We start from the raw sequence: 24,740 nt of genomic DNA, 5'->3' as shown, positions 1-24,740 counted from the left end.
AGGCCGCGGTCCGGTACCAGGTGCTTGTCTTACAGAAAAAAGAATTTACTGGGCTGCGGTCTGACAAAGGTTGACAACCTCTGCACTATATAACCTCCCATATGTAAGCTATACACTTACCTTCTCATTTCTTTATATAAGTATTATCAGTATTTAATATTACTAGTCACTTGTTATCCTGATGGAGCTGCAAAATAATATTCATGCATTAATATCAGCCTGCAGTAACTCATTGGCACTAGTAACGATGCGTAACTATATGAAACCTAAAAAAATGTTTGAATCCTTGTACATTGTGCTGTAAATAAAGGCAATAGTGATACATGACAATAATCAAATCACATTACTGTACATGACATGATTAAAAATGTAAGTTATAGTATTAACAGAGAATAGCTCATAAGTTGAAACAGACTACCAGTATATCTCAATAAAACAGATGAGATAGGAACAAGCACTGTACCATTAATGCACTCTCAGTTTTTATGTGAGCCATTTTTCAAATCACGCTAAAAAATAAAGACTTCATTCAGCAAAGAATGCTGTTTCTTCTAACTGTTAACTTTTTCCATTGATTTTTTTCACTTTCACTTAAAACATTAGAACTGCCAATGCCATAGTTAAACATAACTTTATTTAAAAGTTATAAGTTTATGTTTAGCTATGGCATTGGCAAGATCTTTTAGCAGTGATACCACAATATGAGATTAAAGTTTTAACAATAAACACAAAATACCATAGAAATTGTCATCATGTATAACATACAATAACACATTTCCCAAATCTTAACTCTTGCTCATTTCATACATAAACCGATCAAGCTTTCCATCAATAAAAACTGCATTTTAAGGTGAATCTATATGCTTTCTCCTGCGTCCTTCATAGTGATTATCTGAAAACCTGCCAAAAATTGAACAGCTGGTCGAACAGAAGAAATGCTTACTGCATCAATTTCATTGTGTTCAGACCCACACCACAATCAACAAGACCTAATCATAAACAAAATCTTACCTATCCAGATCAAAGCAGATGTGAGAAATGTTCCATCATTATGGGCACATTCCCTGCATCTGTGCAAAACATTCACTCATGTTTCAAAGTTCCTTTTTGCAAACAGAACAAACTTGGAACTTTAACCTATCTCCTTCGCAAGGCATCTAGGGGATTTCTGAGGGAACTGTTTAAGCCTAGCACCCATTTCATCTAAATTCTTTTTAGTAAGCACTCTATATTTTGATTACATTCTTTATTAATGACCTAGCCTGTCTACATTTATATAACTGTATAACTAGTTTCCCTATTTTAAACTGTAATATCCTGAAATTTATGTCATTCCTTACTATTCATACATGTACTATATATGTGAACACTTGTTCCAGTGTGTGACTCTCACCTTCTATTTTGATACAAGTAATGTGACTTAGAGAATGTTTAATATGGTACCTGGAGCTCAGGATTACAGTCAACAGGCACAGAATTCATGGTAGTTGTTCAATGATTTATTGGGAAAATACTTTAGAGAAACTGTTTTGTGTATATGGATTGGTCTGTCAACTATGCAACAAATCTGAATATACACGATGAAGCTGATGCAAGGAGCATGTGTTTTGTGGCAGTCCTTCAGATAATCTTCCTGTACTTTGACTAGTCACTGGAAGTTCTTCTACCAATTGTCACTCATACATTGTACTAAATATCTACTCATGCTATTCCCTGTCCATTACCAAACTTATTGTATTACAAACAATGAATGAAATCTAAGTTCAGTGTCACCAGCTGTCTCATTAAGAAAAAATTAAAGGATAGTCAACAATAATCGATGTAACTATTTTTCATCAGTGTATAATGGATACAACTGTTCATATTACTAGAATTACTAACCATTATAGTAAGAAATGTTTTATCACTATAGAAATTCGTTTTTATTTATAAAGTGCTTAGTCTCCAAATCAAAGCATTCACTCCTCTAGTTTGTTGTACTTGTGCACTCTTTTATACAGTTTCCTGCATATTAATACATGAACACATAATGAACAGATGAACAAATCATCTTCATTAATCTTGCAGCATAAATGTACAAGAAATCTATAGAAATGAAAAAAAAAAACGAACAAACACATGAACTAATCACAATTGACATGTATACCCGAAGACAGATATAAGCATGTGTTCACACCCCTATCCAGCTGCCACACCACATACCAGTTTGTTTACAAAACATGGTAAGAACAATTTTCACATGCTTATATGTATGGGGGGGATCAACCTCACATCCGACACCATTACTCTGTAAATATATATCAGAAATAAAACATCACAGAGTTAATAAAATATATTAATATCTTGCAACTAATGTCTTCAAATATTTGAGATTATGCTGTGAATAAAGTAAATGAACTCTAAGATAAAGTTTAAAATTACCTGAGTAGCAATTACAGCAAAACCTCCTTACAGAGAAAATAATGAGACCATTTCTTTCTTTTAAGGAGTCCTCTGTAAAGGGATAGAGCACTTTGAAAATTCCCAATTTTTTACTTGTCTTGTGTTTGTACTTATTTTGTTTTACAGACATTCTGCACAGTACTTAAAACCTGTGTGAAAATCTACATTAAGCTCCAAATTTCTGTGTTTGTGAAGGTCACAAATTTTAATGAGGAAACATACTGCACAGTTATTGATTACACAGTGCAGAATATTTATGACAATCAGAAACGTTTCTAAAAGTGAAGAATTCAGGTCTAGTGAACATATCAAACCCATAAAAATATTTTGGTTAGCTCTGTCTTTGCCTTTGTCCTATATTATGTCCTGAAGCTCAAAAAATGTGAAAAAAGTTAGGTACTTCTGCTTGATATATATTATTGCTATATATATATACAGGGGATGGGCAAAAATAGCCAGTGACTAACCACTTGAGCTATGGTGCGGCCTACTTGAATAATAGGAATGATACCAGGAATACTGATTACAAAATTTCACTCTCTTATATACAACACAAACTTGTTTAGAAAATCTATTCAGGGATTTGATTACATTAAATTATTCATAACAGTTTTATAACTTCTGCCAGATCTTCTTGTAACCATCAGTTTGAAACATCACCAGCACTCACAAATCAAACACATATGACAGCACCAACTCCATTTACTCAAGTATTCTGTGAACTTAAAGTGCAACATACTTCTGAACACATTTTATATTAGGCAAGTTCATATTGAAGCCCATAGGATTATACAATGCCTTCAAATTCATAATAAAGAGACTATAATTAGGTGAAAGGGTAATTCCATGTATTTATATTGTCATATTTAGAAATTTTGCTGACATGGACTGAAAACCTATATGAATATATTTTATATCTGATTAATGCACCTCTTGGCTCAGATTTTCATTAGTAAGAAAACCAAGGTAAATAAATATCTTACTGTGTCACGTAACTTCGAACAAGGCCAACCTTGAATGTGCAGAAGAAAAATTTCAGACAAGGGGGTGGGTTCGAGGGTGTGAGAAGTGACAGGTGGCCAGTTGTTTGTAGGGCACCCTCAAAGCAGGTTATGCTTTTGGTTTTTCTATCATCTGTTTAAAAACGTCAGTTTCCTTGTGCACTAAATCGTACATAATGCGGGGCCTTGTTTGAAGTTACGTGACACTGTCTATAATACTGTGTAACAAAACTGTTCACTGCAGACATAACCACACTGAGAGCTGAAATGTGAAGATCCTTTGTAGCAACAGATCCTCTTGATACTGGAAGTACATATTAATGCTAATGTACGGCATGATAGAAACATACATTTGCAAATACATAAACTCCCAAATGAATGCTTTCACTCATTTTGGGTTTAATTCATAAAGCCCCAAAACAATTCTCTCAAATTACATTTTATCTTCAACAGTTAAGGATTAAAGTCTCTTGGAGAAATGTCAAAATGTGGTGTGTGTCCTTATTTTCAACACTGTACATACCAGTGTTTCAAATTACACAGAAACCCTCTCAAGTGCTTTTCCCAAAGGATGAGCATTCTGAACATTATCCAAATGAATGAATGCAGATGGGGTAGGCCTAAATCAGCCCTTGCACTGCGACCTTTGATTCTAAATGCTGTAAGTAGAATAACATTCATGCTTTAAAACAGAATGCTAGTTCAGTATCCAGTATTCAGTATTGGGAATATTAAATATTGGCACGTCTATGGAAAAATTGTACACTACCTTGTGTTCTCCCTGCAATGAAATTTTGGATTTTCCCCAAGTGTGACTGGAATTGTCTATGGGTCTTCCTCATATCCTAGCAAAGGTGCTAGATTGTCATATCCCAGAGTGTGATTCGAATCTCCTATGTGGGGTTTCCTCACATGTGATTTTCTTTTTCCTTGGCAGTACAGCCCCAGTGGGCCTAGGCCTACCTCCATGAATTTCTCCATTCACGTCGGTTTTTCTAGATCTTACACATTCGGTAGGACTCCTTGGGCGGGTGATCAGCTCGTCTCAAGGCCTCTACCTGTAGACAAACACAGAAAAATGCGCACACACAAATTAACATCCATGCCCTGAGTGGGATTTGAACCCACGATCCCGGTTTCCAAGCGAGCGAAGACAGTACATGCCTTAGACCGCTCGGCTACCATGACCGGCTCCTCACATGTGATAAGAACTGCATAATAAAATGGGCAAAGAATATGATTTGGAATCAAGCTCATGCATGTAATAGAAAAATAATTTTTCTAGGTTTTCTGTCCTAAATGAACAACTTTTGTATTTACATATGTCCATTATTATTATTTTCTGAGATAGAGAATGTGATGGATAAATGGACTGTCAATTATATATATTCCTAATTCTTAGAAAGAAGGCATTACATACCTGCAAACAAATTTCAGCATTAGTTTCCTACACCATTTAAATTAAAAAAAAGTAAACTTCATAAAACAGTGGGGTTTAAATTGAACTGTCTTATACTCATAGAAAATGTTAACAAGATGAAGTTGAAGGAGGGAGAGTCAAAAAAAGTATTAAATGCTGTGTGTGGGAAACCACCATAACTAGGAAGCAGTATAAGACAGAAATGATAACACCATTTATAGGAAAGCTTCATAAAAACATTATATTGAGGCTTCACCATATAAGTTGTTGAGCAGCTGTTTAAAATGCTAAATGACAAAGCCCTCTCTCTCAAGAAAATCTACCGAGTGCTAATACCATATTCATTAGCAACATTTTCAGCTATAACCAATTTCTGGACATCAGTGACACCTGCATAAATCTCAGTGATGCGGGCATCACGGTAATGCCTTTCAGCTGGCATATCAGTCACATAGCCCATACCTCCAAGAATCTGAACACAATTGTGGGCAACAAAAGTGGCTGCTTCTGAAGATGCCAGCTTAGCCATTGATGAATACTGAAATAAAGATATTACATTATACAAAAATCAAACACTCATCAGATAATCATACAAATACCATGCAAAATGTATACGTTTGGGTGTCGAACATTTCTAAATTGTTTTCAGTATTAAAACTACAACTTCTTTACAAGGTTAAAAAACTCACAAGAGTAGCATTCTTACATACCTTAGTGCTTCTTTCACCAGTGTCACGTATTACAGCAGCTCTCCAAGTTAAAAGTCGAGCAGCTTCCAAGCGTAGAGCCATATCAGCTAGTCTTTGCTGTATGAAAAAAATAATCACAGCTGCATTGTTGAAATGTACAAACTGCCAAAGTGTTAACTTTAACTTTCTCCATACATCATGGAACACAATCTTTTTATTTTAATATGGAATGGAGAGGAATCAAATGTATTCCTTTATGGTCATCCTGTTGGCAGATTCTCTTCTTGGTACCATAACATACAATCTATTTTTCTTGAAAAAACTTCTGGATATACAATTCTCTGGTTTATCATAACTGAACCAAATTATAGTATGAAAAATCAGCACTGATTTACTTATTTTAAGAGGGAGGGGGGGAAGCCAATAACATACCTCCCAATTTGTTCCCAATTTCAAAGCGATATTTATAATAACCACAGCAGTTCATCAGCAAAGGCCTTTCCTTTCTGTGTGCACTCTGAACTGGGTCAGTGCTCCCTATGCTCCTCCTGGTTCTCTCTGTGTCCTCTTACACACCTTGGTGACTCTTCCACTGGCTCTCTCACGGTTCTTTCTAGCTTGCATTGGCCTATATCAGGCAAGATCTTCCACATGTGGTTCCTTTAGCTTCCAAACTTCTTCTGTCAGTTTTGTGTCTGGCTCACTCTTCAGCCTTGAAGATGAGGATGACATGCTCCTCCAATATGTCAGGCTGTCTATGAACTACATGGCATTACAACCTATATGACCACATTCTTCATAGTCATCACTGTGAGAGACTCAGAGTCCAAAATAATAATCTTGGTTGTGGAATATTAATCACTTACATTCAAATCTATTCAACAAACACTTGTGGCTAAGTCTGAAGTAAAAATTCTAAATAGGAAGTAAAAATTTTGTATTTGATTTTCTTCTGAAATATCCTGTCTAAAATTAGGGGCCCATAAATTACGCAAATAAATACAATTTTATTAGAATGAGAGCTGTTACGAAGAAAAAACACAATTCCAAGAATAAATTTCTGCTCTACCATTTCAGATATTACTGAAAGTATGTGTACAGATTCTATTTTTTCAGCGATAACAGCATTTATCCTCTGCTTTGTGCTGTCACCTTTGAAGTAGTTCCATTGTGACTTGATCAGTGAGTCCAGCAATCATGCCATTGCTGGAAACATTTACAAAGTCCTGTATTCTGAACTCTGCAGATGGAGCATGTGACTGTTCTTGAATTGTGATGATGTTATCAAATATCATCATCTTCAATGTGTACTTGAGGTTCAGGAAAACAGAAAAGCCAGAAAGGAAACTGCTGATCTCTCTGTAGTTTTTCCTGACAAACACCGACATGATTTTACCTTTGCTCCTCACCAGACAAGGCACAAATTTTGTGTAACATGTCTCATTTCAAGGACAAGTTCCTTTCACTGTTCTTTGAAATCTGCCACTTCCTGACAAAATGTAAATCACAGAGAGCACACCAAACAACCTCACTTCACAAGACATTACTGCTGAGTATCACAAATTACAACTTCAAAAACAACAGCTAATGACAGCATATTCTGCTCTACTTCACCTAGCAGAGAAGTTTTGGCCTGACTACTGCCAGGCTGCAATATGAACTGTTCTTGATTCTGAAAATGGAAAACCTAACCAATCTACTCCATGATGCAGGATAATTTCTGAAAAGTTAAAAGTTGTTCAGCTGGTCAAGATCTTCCGGCTTTTATGAAACCCAATGGTTCATCACTGTTCTCACAAAATCTTACTGGATCCTATTCTTAACTGCTATAGATACACCTTCATATTTCAGTTCTCTAAGATTCATATTAAAATGGATCTTAGAGAGATAGGATGGGATGGTATGGATTGGATAGATCTGGCTCTAGATAGGGACCAGTGGAGGGCTCTTGTGAACACGGTAATGAACCTTTGGGTTCCATAAAATGCTGGGAAATTCTTGAGTAGCTGCAGAATTGGCGGCTCCTCCAGAAGGGCTCAGCTCCATGAGTAAGTAAGTAAGTAAGATTCATTTCTATGTTATGGCCCCATTTACATACTGGTCTCCCAGTACCCTTCAGGTTTCTGTGACTAAAACACTGTGACATATGGGCCATTTCTATAACTATAGAGGAATGCCATCATTGCTATGCAACGACTCCATAAACATTCTCGCGGCAACGGATATAGACAAATTTGTTTATTATATATTCTTTGCATGACCTGAATAAACTGAATGCAAATTTACAAAGAAGAGCACAGAAGGACACCATAAATTACCCACATACTATGTTTCACTTTTGCACTGATGGAACAATACTTTTAATATGATATCAACTGGTAATTCACCTGCACACTCTGTAATTTGATGATAGGTCCTCCAAATGCAATCCGTTTAGATGCATAGTCAACTGCACAATCCAAAGCTGCCTGTGCAATACCTAGGGCTTGTGATGAGATCCCGATACGTGCACCATCTATAAACAAAATGTTTGAAGGTTACATTCTTATATTATGGATATCAAAACCATGTCATGCAGTAATTTGAATCAGCCTTAGAAATATACAAACACAAAATCTCAAGGTTCAAAATAAGCAAGTACAGTATGTACATATACATTACAAGAAACTATTTTTATTTATACCTCTTTACAGATAGAAAAATATTTCCTTTGTGTCATATCCTCAACCACAAAGGAAGTGATTTCTTGGCTTTTCCCACACATGGATCAGAACTCTTGTGAGTAACTTTCGCATTCTTTGGCATGTTTGCTTCAGCCTAGCCCTAATGGCTTCTATATTTTCATTAATAGCTCTCAAAAAATTCATTGATATGAAATTGTCTTGCAACAGATGTTACACTTTCATCACACTCTAGTTAATCAAGCACATAATTTTTTTGTTCTAGAGCAAGGGTCTCCAAACTACGGCCCGCGAAAGAACTGTGCAGAAATGGCCCATTTGAACTAATTTTCCAATGAGTACTGGTAAAAAAAAATACTTGTTCATAGATTTCAAATTCATTAATTAAGATTGTGTTTGAAATATATTGATATTCCATATTATGTTAATATTAATATTATTCACAATTTTACTAATTCTGGACCGTATACTGCGCGGTATTTCTTCATACTTGTTCGGCCTCGATTGGCACTGTCACTTCGTGGCAATGTAGGTAGCGCAAGCAGTTCGTTACTAGCCATCTTGTGCACAAGACTTCTTGCAGTGGTGCAGTGTAATTGTAGCAGATCATCACCGCTGGTGTTGTACTTATTACCATTTTTGTATTAAAGACAACTTATGCCCAGTTTTGCTCTAGCTGTTCCAAGAATTGGTAGCAAGGAAGGTTGATAAGGCTACTGGAACTTTAGTCCATTCTACGATGGCTGGTGTGGTACAGCTATCGGTTACCCCTCCCAGCCGACAAAGGATGTTTCCAGAACGTTCTCAATGTGTAGGAGTAGAGGAGTCCAGTCCGCAACAGTTCAGTTCAGTCCACAGCCGGTCTGTACATAAGTGTACGAAGAGTAATGTGTGTAGTGTAGTTGATGTGTGTAATAAAGTAAGTGATTATTAAAAGTCAGTGGTTACAGTTACATAATATTCAATTTGTAACTGAATAAATTTATTCATATATTTGCTTGTACAGAGATCTTGTAATTTTAATAATTTCATAATTATATATAAATTTATTTATTTAAACATTTTAAATTAACAAGAGTGTACATAGTAAAATTACTAGAATAGTTTTCATTTTTATTTAGTATTCGTTTTATTAATAATTTTTTTATTATTATTCTCTTTTCAAGTTTTAACATGGAAGGAAAAAAGAAGAGAAAAATTGACGATGAATGTCATGCATTTAATGAAGAATAGGGTGTAAACTATTTCTTCATACAATCGAATTCAAAGGATAAAGCTGTATGTCTGATATGTAAAGATACTGTTGCTGTGTTGAAAGAATACAATATATGTCATCACTATGACACGAAGCATGCTTCAACGTTTTCACAATTTAAAGAAAAGCAGCGTTCAGATAAATTTGAATCATTACGTCATTGTCTGCATTCTCAGCAAGACTTATTTACAAAAGCAACATCAGAAAATGAAACCTTAACCTTGGTAAGCTATAAGGTTGCTTATGTGTTGGCTAAAAAAGGAAAACCATTCACTGATGGCAATATCATCAAAGAGTGTATGATGGAAGCAGTGACTGAGTTGTGACCCGAAAAACTTAATCTTTTTAAAATGATAAGTCTTGCACCAAACATTGTTGCTCGTCGGATTGAAAATATGGGAAATAATATTGTCCAGCAAATTGTAGGCAAAGCACAGTGTTTCAGTCGGTATTCTCTCACGCTGGATGAATCAACTAATGTTTGTAATACCTCTCAACTACTAGTATTTTTTCGTGGCGTCGACGATGAACTTAATGTCACACGGGAATAAGCATCACTTCACAGCATGCATGGCACTAAAACAGGAGATGATATCTTCAAAGATATATAAAAAAACACTGACAGAATATAATTTGGACTGGAGCCGTCTGCAGTGCGTGATAGTTGATGGAGGAAAAAACATGTCTGGTATAAAAATAGGTTTGGTTGACCAAATCACAAAAGCTTGAGAGGATGCAGGAATATCAGAGCAAATGTTTCTGAGCTTATTGACGTGACATATTATACTGCAGTTCAATGGCTTAGCTGTGGAAAGGTTCTTTCACGCTTCTTTCAGCTCAGGAATGAAATTAATATATTTCTTACCAAGAAAAACCATCACGTACCACTTTTATCAGATACCAAGTGGCTTTGGAAATTAGCATTTTTTGCTGCTCTGATGAACCATATGAACAATTTGAATTTAAAGTTGCAGGGTGAAAATAACTTAGTCTGTGATTCATTTGCACTTATCAAGGCATTCAGAGCAAGGTTGATACTTCTGGAAAGCCAAGTGAAAAATTGTACCTTTGTTCATATGCTATACTGTGCAGAGTTGCATAAAAAGGGTGAAGCAGAATTTCCTTCCACATTTGCAAATTTAGTCACTTCAGGTTTGAAAGAACAATTTCGGAAGCAATTTGCTGAATTGAATTCCAATGCTCAGGAAATTAAATTGTTTCAAAATCCATTTGACTGTGATGCTACAGATGTCCCAAGTCAAATTCAAATGGAAATTATTGAACTTCAGGAAAATTATCATATTAAAGACAAATACAAGGAAGGAACTTTGATCAAATTTTATAAATTTCTGAACTCTGAGCAATTTCCAGATTTAAAGGAATTTGCTTGTAAATTTATCTCCATTTTTGTGATGACATATCTGTGTGAACAAACTTTTTCCCAGATGAAGTATATCAAGTCGAAATACAGGGCAAATTTATCCGATGAACATTTAAAGTTGCTACTTGTGATTAGCATTTCAAAATTTGAACCTCAATTTAATCAGATTTTAAGAATGCAAAAAGAGTTCCATCATTCACATTAATTGTTTTATTATAATTTGTGATGAAAATATGAGCATTTGCTGCTACTGTCTGTTGTCATTAATATACGATAATTTATTCTCACGTACTTTGTATTTAGTTTATGAAATTCTGTGCTTTCAATAAAACTCATATACCTAGGGTTATTAATTTCTCATTTTATCCAGCCCGTTGAAAATGCTGAATTACCTAATGTGGCCCGCGTTTCAAAAAGTTTGGAGACCCCTGTAATAGAGTTCTGACTTTTCCAACTTCATTTTCAATGACCTCTTACATTTATGCTCTAAGGTAATATTTTAGGGCAAAACAATATAGCAGTTTATAAAAAAAGGGAAAGTTATTTGAAGCAGTGAAGTACATGTTACATTATCTGAACACAGATATTCTTACAGCGAGTCACAGTAGCAATTTGAGGTTCGATGGCAGGCATGGATCCCAAATGACCTCAGCTTTAGGCATGCAGATGCTAACCAATGGACAACCAAAACTTGACCCACACAGCACAGAACAGTTGTATAAATATAAAATAATTTAGTAAACACCATCAAATTACAATATAAAATTATATTCATTTACTCAATATTCTAGGACATTTTGACCTAAAAGGGTCATTGTCTTTGGTGTTCTACTTGCCAATACTTTTAGAACAGTCAGTCAAGGTTTCTCATCCTGAAATCTTATATTATAATTAATAAAGCTTAGTATGATACAATGTACTGATCAGTGGCGTGGCGTGCATGGAAGCAAGGGAATCATTGCTTCCGTAGTTAAGAAACGAAAAGAAAATAAGTCATGTATAAATAATTCAATTTGAATAATAAGGATTTGAATATTGTCATTTAGTGCATGTTCCTGCTCAAGGCCACATGCCTCCTCCACCTGCTCCCTTTCCCTGCTTGGTGGGTGGACCAAGTTTCCTTCGTTAAACTTCGTAATAATTCGTCTCACACGAAGTGGGCAAGGAAGCAACTTTCGGTTTGCTGGCTAATGCCTGTGATATGGAAGTGAAGGACTGTTTTTTCAATGGTTATGTGAAAATTAACTTTTATGTGTGATTTCAGTCTTGTTGGGTGTTATAGGTAACATTAAGTTTCATTAAAATATTGTAAGTGCATATTTATATGGCGTAAGATTGTATTTGTGATTGTATTTTGATGCATCAGAAAGAAGCTATCCGCTTTTAAGGGAAGCAAATCTGACATTGCGGTAAGATGGGCAGGGGAGTGAGTAGACTACACACACAGGCCACAGCTAAAATGAATGCTGGCAGACGTGACTGCGACTGTGCAATCAAAAGCCTTTTAAAAGGGGGGTATAATAGCAGGGACTTTTCTGAAAAGAAAAGAATTATAGAAAGAGGACAACCAACATGAGAGTTGCCAGAAATTAAAAGTATAAACCAAATTATGTGTGAGGAAATTTAATTTGGAACAGTATTCTAAAACGGAATGGCTATCCGGTTGCCATAATATAGGAAAATTGTTTTGTTGGCCACGTCTATTGTTTCTCAATGAAAAAAAAATGTATGGAACAAGACTGGGTTTGGTGACATCAACAACCTTCATAAAGCATTGAAATGACATGAGAACTCTCCGACTCACATTATTTCAACAATGCAACTTGTTATGTTCGGGAAATCTCGAATTGACTGTCAACTTGACAATCAAAAGCACCTGACGATACTACATAAAGAAACGCTCGATTGATATCATGCCTACGTGGTCATGATGAAAGCGTGGAGTCTATCAACCGCGGTAATTATGTGGAATTAGTTCACTTGTTGAGGAAATATGATCATAATGTTCACCTTGAGAACAGTACAGTATTTACAGGTTTATCGAACGGAATACAAAACAACCTTATTGACTCCATAAGTGACGTAAATTTTGGTGAGTTGATTGCTATCAGTTCATTTATTAGATACCACTGCTTCCCTAACCAAAAATAGTACCGCACGCCACTGGTACTGACACACTGTACTGAAAGCATAAGTTTTAGAAACATTAAATTCCTGTATTTATCATGTGCAATCCATACATCAGAAATGTCCTTCAATTCCTGTACATAATACATATAATCCATATAAATTATTTTGTGTAAACAAGATTTTTGGATAAGGTTATAATGAATGTATTCAATCCTGCCTCTGCCCTGGTTAGCGTTAAATTATAACTAATGTTAACTAATGTTAAACATTAACCATGATAGAGGCAATGCATATGAATTGCATTTGACAAATGTAAGAATTTTAATGCCTCTTAAACTTATGCTGTCAGTATAACATATCAATGCATTATACCATACTTGCTCTTATTAACTGAAATGTAAGTTTTCAGAATGAAAGAACAATCTAGTAAAACTCTGAATGACTATACTAAAACTATGGCTAACAGAACATCCCTGATGATGACTCTCTGAGGCAGAAAAAAGTAAATAAATATCATTTTAGGTTGTTATTTGACAATGTTTATTAAATTACTTTAAATCACATTGTACTACAATAGTATACAATCCAATGTGAAAAAATATATAAATATAAATCATGAAGAAAGCAGTATTCTGGGATTTGGCACCGTGTATATGTGGTGTTAACCGATGTTTCGGAGGAACGTATCGCCTCCATCTTCAGGTAGAAGGAAAAATATAAGAAATCTGCAAGCGAAGAGACCGTGAGAACCTGCTTTTACCGGTTCTCACAGTCTCTTCGCTTGCGGATTTCTTATATTTTTCCTTCTACCCTGAAGACGGAGGCGATACGTTCCTCCGAAACGTCAGTTAACACCACATATACACAGTGCCAAATCCCAGAAGACTTCTTTCTTCATAGTCACCGCCGTGAAACCCTCAAATCTTACACAATATAAATCATGTTCAAACAGAACCATGTTAACCCTGCTACTATTGTATGTGTAAATTAAGTAAGCTGAGCAAGTCTCAGCAGACTAGGACACTATGTGGGAATACCAGAAATGTATGCATAATCAATGACTTTTTTGTATTATCAGCTTTACTTGCCTAACATGCTCATTGCAAGTTTGAAGCCACCTCCAACTTCGCCTAACACATGTTCTCGGGGAACTTTAACATCTTCCAGGATCAGGTTGCAAGTTGAAGAAGCACGTATACCCATTTTATCTTCTTTCTTTCCTAATGAAAAACCTGAAAATAAAATACAGCTTGGTCACTTTAAACACATTCTTTGTATTCAAAAATGTTATGCAGTTTCGTTAAATGAATGTTCAAAATACGAACCTGGGGTTGGGATAGGGATCAGAAATGCTGTGATGCCTCTATGCTTTTTGCTCTTGTCAATAGTAGCAAACACTACAGCTGCCTTTGCTTCATAGGCACTTGTCACCCATGCCTTTGTACCATTCAAAACCCATTCATCACCATCAAGTTTTGCTGTCGTCAGCATAGCTCCTACATCACTACCTGCACCTATAGTGAAATTAATAATTGAAATCAGTACATATTCTAACCCTTCCTAAATTGTTAATCAACATCTGAAATAAATAACTTGCATGCACAAATTGTTTCATGAATTTATGTAGGAATAATTTATACACATTCTCACAGTGTACATGTGCGTGTGTATAATTATTTTTTAAAGGCCTGAAGATTTTAATCTATTACATGTCTAAAGTGGTAGATGAGATTCCCACCATGGAGATACAGGCTTTATATAGGGAAGTCAATGTGGGATTTTTGGTGAACAAAATGGAAATGGGGAGATTTTCTCTTGGTACTTCGTATCTTCTCCCACCCATCATTACCCCATTAATGCTTCATATTCATCTATCACGGCCCACAAACTGTGAAAAAGGCTTAACCAGCCAGCACAATATCATAAACTCTGTCTTGAGCTGAGACCTGGCATTTGGCCAGACTCAGGAGTAAGGTTTTCTGGAATGGGGTATTCATAATAAATGGTCTCTCTACTTTTATACTCTCTTATACACATATTCTGAACATAATTTACAACTGCCCCTTAAAACTCATTTCTTTCCTCTTGTGGAAGTAATCTTAAAAATTTCATTTCTGCCATCTGTACTTCAATTTCTCTCAGCCTCTTATTTACTTACTTACTTACTTACTTACTCATGGAGCTGGGCCCTTCTGGAGGAGCCACCAATTCTGCAACTACTCAAGAATTTCCCAGCATTCTATGGAACCCGAAGGTTCATTACCGTGTTCACAAGAGCCTCAAAACCTGTATATTTCTATATTAAACCTACGGTTACTTACTTACTTATTTACTCATGGGGGCCGCGCCACAGCTCAAGCAGTTAGTCGCTGGCTTCCCACCGTGACGGCCCTGGTTCGATCCCGAGTCTGGTCAAGTGGGATTTGTGGTGGACAAAGTGGCTCTGGGGCAGGTTTTCTCAGAGTACTTCGGTTTCCCCTGCCAATCTTCATTCCACCAATTGCTCCACAATCACCCTCGCCTATGATCTGGGGCTGGTACAATAGGCCAGAAGTGGCCGCAGTACAAGGGACTTAGTCCCACCTCACTAGCAATAAAAAAATATAATACTTACTCACAGAGCTAAGCCCTTCTGGAAGTGCTGCCAATTCTGCAGCTACTCAAGAATTTTCCAGCATTTTATGGAACCCGACAGTTCATTACCGTGTTCACAAGAGCCCTCCATTGGTCCCTTTCCTGAGACAGATCTATCCAGTCCATACCATCCCATCCTATCTCTCTAAGATCCATTCTAATATTGTCCAGCCACCTATGCCTTGGTCTTCTCTGTGGTCTCTTTCCTTCTGGCTTTCCCACCAATATCCTATACGCATTCATCTCCCCCATTCGTGCTACATGACCTGCCCACCTCATCCTCCTTGACTTGATCATTCTAATTATACTTGGAGAAGAGTACAAGTTATGAAGCTCCTCATGATGCAGTTTTCTCCAACCTCATGTCACTTCATCTCTCTTCGGTCCAAATATTCTCCTCAACACCCTGTTCTCAAACACCCTCAGTCTATGTTCCTCCCTTAATGTCAGAGACCAAGTTTCACACCCATACAGAACCACAGGCAAAATTATAGTTTTGTATATTCTAATTTTTATGTTTTTGGACAGCAGACGAGAAGACAAAAGGTTATGGACTGAATGGTAGCAAGCATTACCCGAGTTCAATCACCTCTTAATTTCCTCCTGAATCAGGTTTCGATCTGTTATTTTCTCAATTTGGAAACCTTCCATGCACTGAGGCCTCTTCTATACTTTATAATGCATGCTATTCTAAATGTAATAGAATAATTCTGCTGCACATAGGAGTCCTGAATGTTATGGCATCCATAAAACAGATTCCAGGTCACCTTCCATATTGCTGGTGTATTCATTTCTGATCCTCTGCTTACCTGGTTCACTAATGCCAAAACATCCAACATGGGTGCCATCTGCAAAACCAACAAGGAACTTATCCTTTTGTTCTTTGGTTCCCAGCTGATCCAACACATTTGCATATAATGTATTGTGGACACTAACAATGGTTCCAGTACCTCCACAGCCCCTGCAAATTAAACACTCTATTTATAATTAAATGTAACAAAACACATCATATACATTATTCAGCATCTTTAAATGGATTTTACAGTTACCACACCAGCACTAGTGAAATGAGTCATTATGCTTGGTTCTTTAATGGTACGTAGATTTAAAAAGATGATACTAAACAGCAGCAAGACATGAACGCTACAATTTAAAATGTTTTGAAGAGCTAAATCAGTAAAATTAATTTATTATGTAAATCCACAAACTACACTTCTGATATGCCATGTTGCCCCCTTTACCAACTAAATTTAGTTTGAACATAATCCCTTACCCCCATGTCATTCCACATCCTTTCAGGGAAGAGAAGAGGATGAAAGGAGTTTGGACCTAAACTTCTCACTTTAGTATTGTTCTGAAGAACAACAGTGCAGATTTCAAATATAATGGTCAAACACTGGATAGCAACTTCATTATTTTTGCTTCTTACAAACCAAAAAGTAAATATATACATGTACTAAGGATTACAGAATTTAAAAGCACAACCTTTCTTGAACGGAATGTTTATCTCCTCAGAAGTGAATGTGAAGAGGCACTTTTCCAGTTGGCTCCACTAGACAATGTTAATCACTAGACAATGGAGTCACTAAAACTACACCTATAGGTGCACCTGGGATCATGTTTTTTCAGTAGGAGACAACAGGAAAATTTAGAATAGAAATTGTGGAAATGCACATTAAGAACTAAAACCATGACAGAGAAGGAAGTCAAAAACATAACGACTGAACATGAGCAAAAAACCAAGACCAGAAATACTGATGCACAATAAATCAAGATTACAAACCATATAATACCCATCTACTGCTAACATCACCTATAGACCAAAAAGGAACCCTCAAAATAAATTCATTGGTGTGCATGAAAGCCTAACAGATCCTACTGACATTCTCTATATACTGCTGACTTCCTGGAGAAGAATCAATATGAAAGAAGTTCCAAAAATATTTTGGCTGATCAGCTTTGTCAAACACACCATACAGGCTGATTACCTGCAGTTCCTATATCTGCTCTTAGTTTCATTTTGTAAAATCCTGGCTCCTTCCAGCTTGCCTTATGGCTTTCTTAAAAAGAATGTTGGGCCAGTTTAGATTTTTCTAGAACACCCTCTTTGAGCCACTCATATTCTGTTATATCCTACTGTGTAAATCACTATAGGAAATATCTATTATATTCCTGTCAACAGTTGTGCCTGTGATCCAGGCTAGTGGTCTGCCTGTTTTGCCAATATAACTTCTGCAACATACACTGGGAATGCTATAGACATATAGAGCTATAGACCCATCTGTTGCACATTTCTTTCTAGTCTGGTTTTTCATAAGTTAACTCCCAAGAATGCTTTTCGTTTTGAAGACTCTTCTCATTCTGTAATAATTTGGTATGCATTGGAATTTTTCAGAAACTCCCTTCACATAGAGAATAAAAACATAGGATTTCTTTCCCATTTTCTTGATGACTACTTTCCCTAGAATTAAAAACTGAGCCAATGATAACTATTGCAGATAGCCACTGAGCTGAAGATTGCACCTCAGGTTGCCAGTTTCGATGACCAAGCCTTGCTGCTCTTGGCATAAGGTAGCGGGTCTACTGTGTAGGCTCTGTGCTATTCCTTTTTTAACAGTGGGTAGATGTCTGCATTTAAAGTTAGGACAGAAATCCTTAGTGGTACCTGTCGGCCCCTTTGTAATCACAACAACACCCAGAAAAGGGATCACATTATGTGACTATATTTCCATGGTAAACTGGATGGAAGGTGGTTGAAGAAATTCTGTAACCTGTCTGTACAATATGACTAGACCATAAATGTATCACCTACATTGGATCTATTTATTTATTTATTTATTTATTTCATATCATATCTATGGATCATTGTACATGATATAGGACAAGTCAAATACTTTACAATACAATAAGTAATAATAATAATAGTAATAATAATAATAATAATAATAGAATATATAACAAAATGATATAATAGTATACAAAGATAATAAAATTATGATTCGAATGATATATATCCTGGGTGGTTATGGTTATGGAGAGTTTGATGGAATGAAGATTGGCAGGGGAAACCGAAGTACTCGGAGAAAACCTGCCCCAGTGCCACTTTGTCCATCACAAATCCCACTGGACCAGACCGCCTCGGTGGGAAGCCAGCGACTAACCGCTTAAGCTGTGGCACGGCCTTAGAGATATATAGCATTCCATGCAAATGTGGCAGAAGCTACATTCTGCAATCAGGCCAATCACTAGCTGAGAAAGCAGAGGCATATATATTCTCAAAGAGGGTCTTGTAGATGAATCTAAACAGGATCAATATCCTTATGAAGGCCATTGGGCAGGCTGGAATTAAGCCCAGATTTTGAAAATCGAAACTAACAGTAGATATAAGAAATTTAAGGAGTGGGCCCATATGGCATGTTTGACAAATCTGATCAGCCAAATCAGTTTGAAAATTTCTGCCACATGGATTCCCTTCATCAGCAAGGAGGTTAGAAATTTATTCCCTTAAACTGCAAACATCCTTGCTGACATTTACTGGGTCAGTAGGCCCTGACAGACTCTTCAGTCATCTCTATTAACTTCAACAGAATCCATTTTTGGTCCACAGATGGCACTAGAACTCCAAGAATATATATTTTAATATGGGACACTCCTTGGAAAAAGAACAGATGAGGGGGGGGGGTCTTAATTTTGCTGGAAGTGAATCATTCCGTAGGCACTAGGGTTAACATGGTAAACTGAACAGTAGTGGTAAAGTTTCCTCTCATCATAGTAAAGTACAGCCAATGTCAGAATATGTAAATATAATTACAGACCTTGATGAAGGTTGCATGTTCTGTATCAGTTACATTACTCAAGTCAATAAGGCTGCATTTTCTACATCAGCCACATTACTAAAGCCAATAAACACTGAGAGCCAGTTTTTTGTCACAGCCTTCAAAATTCATATATTTGATCTGGTATCTCTTGAAATCAGGCTGATACTGTACATATATTTAGAAGCAGTTTGATAGGGTTTATGTTGCCTTGCTGGGTGTATAAAATGAGCCCTTCCTAACCCTGACTATTAATCTAGCAACCTTGACTGGAACAGATACGTTACACATTACATAACTCTGAGCCTGATGTTTGCCAGAGCACACTATATTTGTACGTCCTAATATATCAAGATAACTGGCAAACTAAATACTGTACTTTGAGCTATACCAAAAATGTGTTTCAGTTTAAACGTTTGCAGTAAAATCCCTATTAGTGTTCCTTGGTATTAGATTTACACAAGTTTATGGTCCAAGTCTTAAATGACGTGCATTTTAAAGGTATTCCTCACTATGAATCAATAATCAACTCTGTAATCCTCATGAGAAACCTTAAAAAAGGATTCTTATGTATAAATGAATGGCCACTTCTGCACTTATATGCCAAACCCAGGATCTTTCTTTCTTGCTGCTAAATATAAGAAAGTGCTGCTGTATATGAATAATTTTTATTTTAAGCAACCAGTGATAAGATAGATTTCCATTTCAATTTATTTGTGGTTCACGTAATGAACCTTTCAAATGACCTGATTGCATAACATTAAACAACAGGATAATTAGTGAATAATTAATGATCATGGAAAGAAGCAGTTATGTCTAACTTTCAGGTAGTATATTAGAATATCCAGCAGGAACTGAGAAAAACCACAAACACTTTGTTATCAGGACAGTCACTCTGCAGACCAAGATGTGAATCCAGGACCTCCTGAATATAAATCAGGAGTGCTTATCCACTTGAGACCGCCTATGTGGTCTAGTGGTCAGATTTCCTGGCTGCAGATCCAGAGGCCTGGGTTCGATTCCTGGAGCTACCAGATTTTCTGAGAAGTAGTGGGTCTGGAGCAGGGTCCACTCAGCCTTATGAGGATAATGGAGGAGCTATTTCAAGGAAATAGTGGCTCCAGTCTAGAAAACAGAGATTAACTGTCATGGGGATCCTCTGGGCTGACATGACACCCTCTATCTGAAAAAGTTGGTACTTACTCGGCCAACAAGCAGCAGTAGCTTGGTCGCTATAATTCGCTTACGGACTACAGGTCATGGAAGTTTCTTTTTTTATACACTTGACCACAATGTTCATTACAGACTTTTAAAAGGAGCAGGAATCTTTTTGCACTGGCTCTCTCTAAATTCCCTGCTGGCCTATGATACATCCTGGTTTTCTGCACGCAGTTCATTTTGCATCCTGCCCAATTCTTATTGGTTTCTGCTTATATTACTCTTCAAGCCCAAAAATGCAGGCAGTACACTCTTCCAAAATGTAGGTGCACTTCTACCTAACTACATGGTGTTACAACCCAGATGGTAGTACTGGTTTTTCAATTTTAATTTCTCATGAATTTCCATTCATGTACCATCCAAAGTTCACCATATTTATAAGCACTTTTATGCTTGCAGCTTTTAATTTTGGTTTGGGTTCTATCTTTATTGAGGCCAACAGTGCTCTTTGGGAAATGATGTTAACAGAATATGAACTAGAAAATTTCTGGCTTTGTACTTTTCTTGTGCTTTATCATTTTACAGGTTTCTCAGCATGTCTTGGCAAACCAGACCAGAGCTGACATGCCTCCACATAACTCACTCCCTCTCCATTTCTGCCCTAGACACCTATACTAAGTTGTTGATTGGTTTATTAATGTAAATGAACTGTAATTAGAATTATCACTGTCAATGTGACCTTAGACATGGAGTCACCTTCTATAGAAAATCTATGATCAGGCAGAATGGAGACATAAAACTAAAAAATAAAATGCATGTAATTCACCAGCTAACCTGGCTATTTCCTCAACTGCAATGGACAATGCTAATGAATCAAGAGCAGGGCCCCCATATTCTTCGGACACATTGATCCCCATCAAACCAAGTTGTCCTAGTTTCTTGATCTGAAAAAAAAAAAAAAACAAAAAAAACGTTAACTTGGGTCTTAAATACCACTGAAACAATCAAGGTGCAACAAAGGTCTGCCCTTCTCTCTCTCTCTCTCTCTCTCTCTCACACACACACACACCACGATGTTCATTCATTTAGCTGCTTTTCTCAAAAACCCAATAACAATGCAGAACATAAATGAAACTCATTTTACGAGTTTGGTCTTGTATTTTTTTATTTATGAATTTAACTCATGCCATGTATGGCCATGAAGCCGGGATGGCATAGTTGGTATAGCGACTGGCTACAGGCTGGATGGCCAAGGGTTCAAAGTTCAAGTCCTGGTAGGGTCAAGAATTTTCTCTTCTCCATGTGGTCCAGACCAGCTCTGGGGCCCACACAGCCTCCTACCCAATGGGTACTGGGGGCTCTTTCCCTAGGGGTAAAGCAGCAGGGTCATGAAGCTGACCACTCACCTCCAGCTAATTCCAAGGTCAAGAAAATGTGTATTTACATATCCACTCCCCTACACACCTTCATGGTGTAGTGCTTAATTAGTTAAGCACAGGGACTGATGAAAACCATGATAAGTCTTGGTCAGGATAGCCAGTGTCCCAGCCAACATCGAACCAAGCACATTCTGAATACAAACCTACAGCATTACTACTATGCCATCCTGCTTGATACCTCATTTTTTCATTACACAGATGTCACTGTTGCNGGGGTGCATGTGCTTAAACTACTCTTGCAGTCTCAACTACAAACAAAAACAAAATTTCCACTGCTGATAGCATGTATATAAGAGTGCATTAATGTATGAATTATCTGTGGAAACTTTAGCTATATAGGAATTGTTTATTTCAAAGGTTTCAAACATTCATTGCATTCTAAATAATTCAGAATAACATAAAAGTGTGAAAAAGTAAAAGGTAAAGATGTCCTTGCATTTAATTAACTGAGCACCCTTCTGTGAAGACATAAAGGAGAGTGGAGGTACAGCGCCACTATCCTTGATCTTGGCACTAGATGGAGGTGAGTGGTCAGCTTCACCCCCAGGCTGCTTTACCTCTGGAGGAAGAGACCCAGGTACCCATTGGATGGATAGCTGGGTGGGCCTCAGAGCTGGTCTGGATGCTGTGGGTCAGAAATCTCTTGCCTTACCAGGAATCGAACCTCAGCCATCCAGCCCACAGCCCACTGATATGCTGAATGAGCTATCCTAGCTCCCCAATGTGCAAGTGTATACTAATAAAAGCAAGAACTGCAAAACATACATGAGAAAAGATGGAGTGTGTAGTGGTAATACAAAAATAACAGCTATTAGTGGAATTTATGAAGTCTGTTGATGCTGATTTTGTACCTGAAGCCAAATGACTGAATCAAAGCTTCTTATAATTTATCAAGATGTGACTGAACAAAATGTATCTCTGTTGCTTGGTGTTAAACTGAATCACCATTATGATATCCCGTTGCAGATTAGGAAACAAAAGGTTAGGATTTCTAAAGAAACTGTTTTTATAGACAACCTCCACCAAAAACATTTGCTGTAGACAGAACCACCACTCAGTGCAAGCTGCTATTCTATGAAGTCTCAGTAGAAATGTACCTGCTTTGCCTGGGTTTCTCAAATTAACACTAAGTATTACTTACAACAGTTTGTTCTTAATAATTTTCCATTGAAATTTCAATTGGCTGTATAAATAGTATGTTCAATGAGTAGCACCACTTCATTTACCTACCACTTTAGGTAGGTCAGTAAGCAGATTTATGTTAGACAGGTTATTTCTTTGTTATAGTAAAATCTACTGTATAAACGGATCTCTGGTGAGGGTGAGAGTAGTCCAACTCTGTGCTAATATTCCCTGCACTGGTACTTACTCCAGTTGATTTACCTACACCAGATTCCTGGTGGAGTAATATAGGGTCTCTTAATAAATAAAGAACCCCACATAACTTATATAATGTCAAACAATACTTCACATCACCACTGAAGAGTTCTTGTGCAGGGCATCCAAATCAATTCCACTGTTTCGCAACACAGAAAGCCAATGAAGGTTAATGTGGACCCTGTATTTCTGACATTTTTTATTCAAAATGTCCATAACACAGCTTACATCTACATGCTGCCATCAACAGGAAACAACACCCACATCAGAATGGTACCACTTTGAAAATATGGAAGTGAGTTAATGACATGGCATGTTGATAACAGTGGTGAATCCTGTGAGCAAATGCATATATCATGGCATGACCAGGCAGTTCTAACAACTAAACTTCCTCTCTTTTTTTCATGGAAACACATGCACTAAAGCAGTTACATGCAAAGCTAAATGCTGTGATGTAGAAGCTACACAATGCCTACGGTATAGTCCTTGCACAACAGAGCTTTTACTGAAGAGTGAAAACTTTTTATGTATCCCTACAACTGCAGTGGTCTGGTGGAGCATTACATGCAGACCACAGCATTCACTGCTAGCTGACAAAGAGAACAGTTGAAATTTCACATACAAATAGGACGTTACACACGAAATATCTGTGAACTTACAACCGGTCACTTTACTTTTTTTTCTGATAAAGTCTGTGCTAATATGACACTTCTTTACAAAAATGTTAAACATAAACAAATTTCATAGAAGCCCACCTGTTCTTCCGGAAATAAATGCTCACGGTCTAGCTTGGCAGCAATTGGCTTCAACTCTCCTTCTGCAAAATCTCTGCAAGTTTTCTGCAGCATTTTATGTGTTTCTGGTAGAGACGCCAAAGAAAAGCCCCCATAGTGCCTTTGTTGACACAAACCTGGCAAAATATAAATTGTGTGAAAAAGCATACATCTACCATGTGTGTCTTTACTTCTGGAACTACACGCACATCACATAACTTTTCGTGGGTTAAATACATTCAACAATTGATTACAAACATCACTTTACCTCCTCGAATACGACGTATTATTCCCAGTGCAGCCATTCTGATTTGACATACAGCAAACAAGGACGTTCACCAATTCTCAGTCCTGTCTTGGGTTCCAGGATGCTGAATGGATGGTTAAAGAGTCTAGTCAATATAGGAGGGCTAAAGATCGGCCGCATAATCAAAATAATTTACGTCACTCTCCAACTCAAGGTCTTGGACAGAACCCACTCGCTACCGCCACAAACCGTTCTCGATGACACTCAAGCAGCTCAAGCTCGCTCAGGTTCTACAATT

The 24,740-nt window shown here is 37.0% G+C and overlaps 1 protein-coding gene across 1 annotated transcript; it reads right to left on the bottom strand.

The window, feature by feature from the left end:
* Positions 1–4,560: 4,560 nt before the first annotated feature.
* Positions 4,561–24,672, bottom strand: LOC111861710 (short-chain specific acyl-CoA dehydrogenase, mitochondrial). Its single transcript, XM_023846497.1, has 9 exons — positions 24,464–24,672; positions 24,178–24,332; positions 21,441–21,550; positions 16,443–16,594; positions 14,325–14,513; positions 14,088–14,231; positions 7,940–8,067; positions 5,574–5,669; positions 4,561–5,401 (listed from the first exon to the last, which is right to left on the bottom strand). The coding sequence occupies exons 1-9, from the start codon at positions 24,498–24,500 to the stop codon at positions 5,183–5,185; spliced, it is 1,230 nt and encodes a 409-aa protein (XP_023702265.1). The 5' UTR covers positions 24,501–24,672; the 3' UTR covers positions 4,561–5,182.
* Between the last annotated feature and the right edge of the window lie 68 nt (positions 24,673–24,740).

This window comes from Cryptotermes secundus, unplaced genomic scaffold (assembly GCF_002891405.2).
Source record: "Cryptotermes secundus unplaced genomic scaffold, Csec_1.0 scaffold235, whole genome shotgun sequence".
Classification (NCBI taxonomy): Eukaryota; Metazoa; Arthropoda; class Insecta; order Blattodea; family Kalotermitidae; genus Cryptotermes; species Cryptotermes secundus.
Note: the sequence above shows the minus strand (reverse complement) of the source record. Positions and strands in the feature narration are given on the sequence as shown.

Bases quoted from the DNA above. Each gene is read 5' to 3' on its own strand.
- LOC111861710 (XM_023846497.1), bottom strand. From the start codon at position 24,500: ATGGCTGCACTGGGAATAATACGTCGTATTCGAGGAG. The intron at 14,514-16,442 runs GTAAGCAGAGGA...ATTTCACTATAG, and splicing joins TTTTGGCATTAGTGAACCAG to GTGCAGGTAGTGATGTAGGA. The intron at 14,232-14,324 runs GTTCGTATTTTG...TTTTATTTTCAG, and splicing joins GATCCCTATCCCAACCCCAG to GTTTTTCATTAGGAAAGAAA.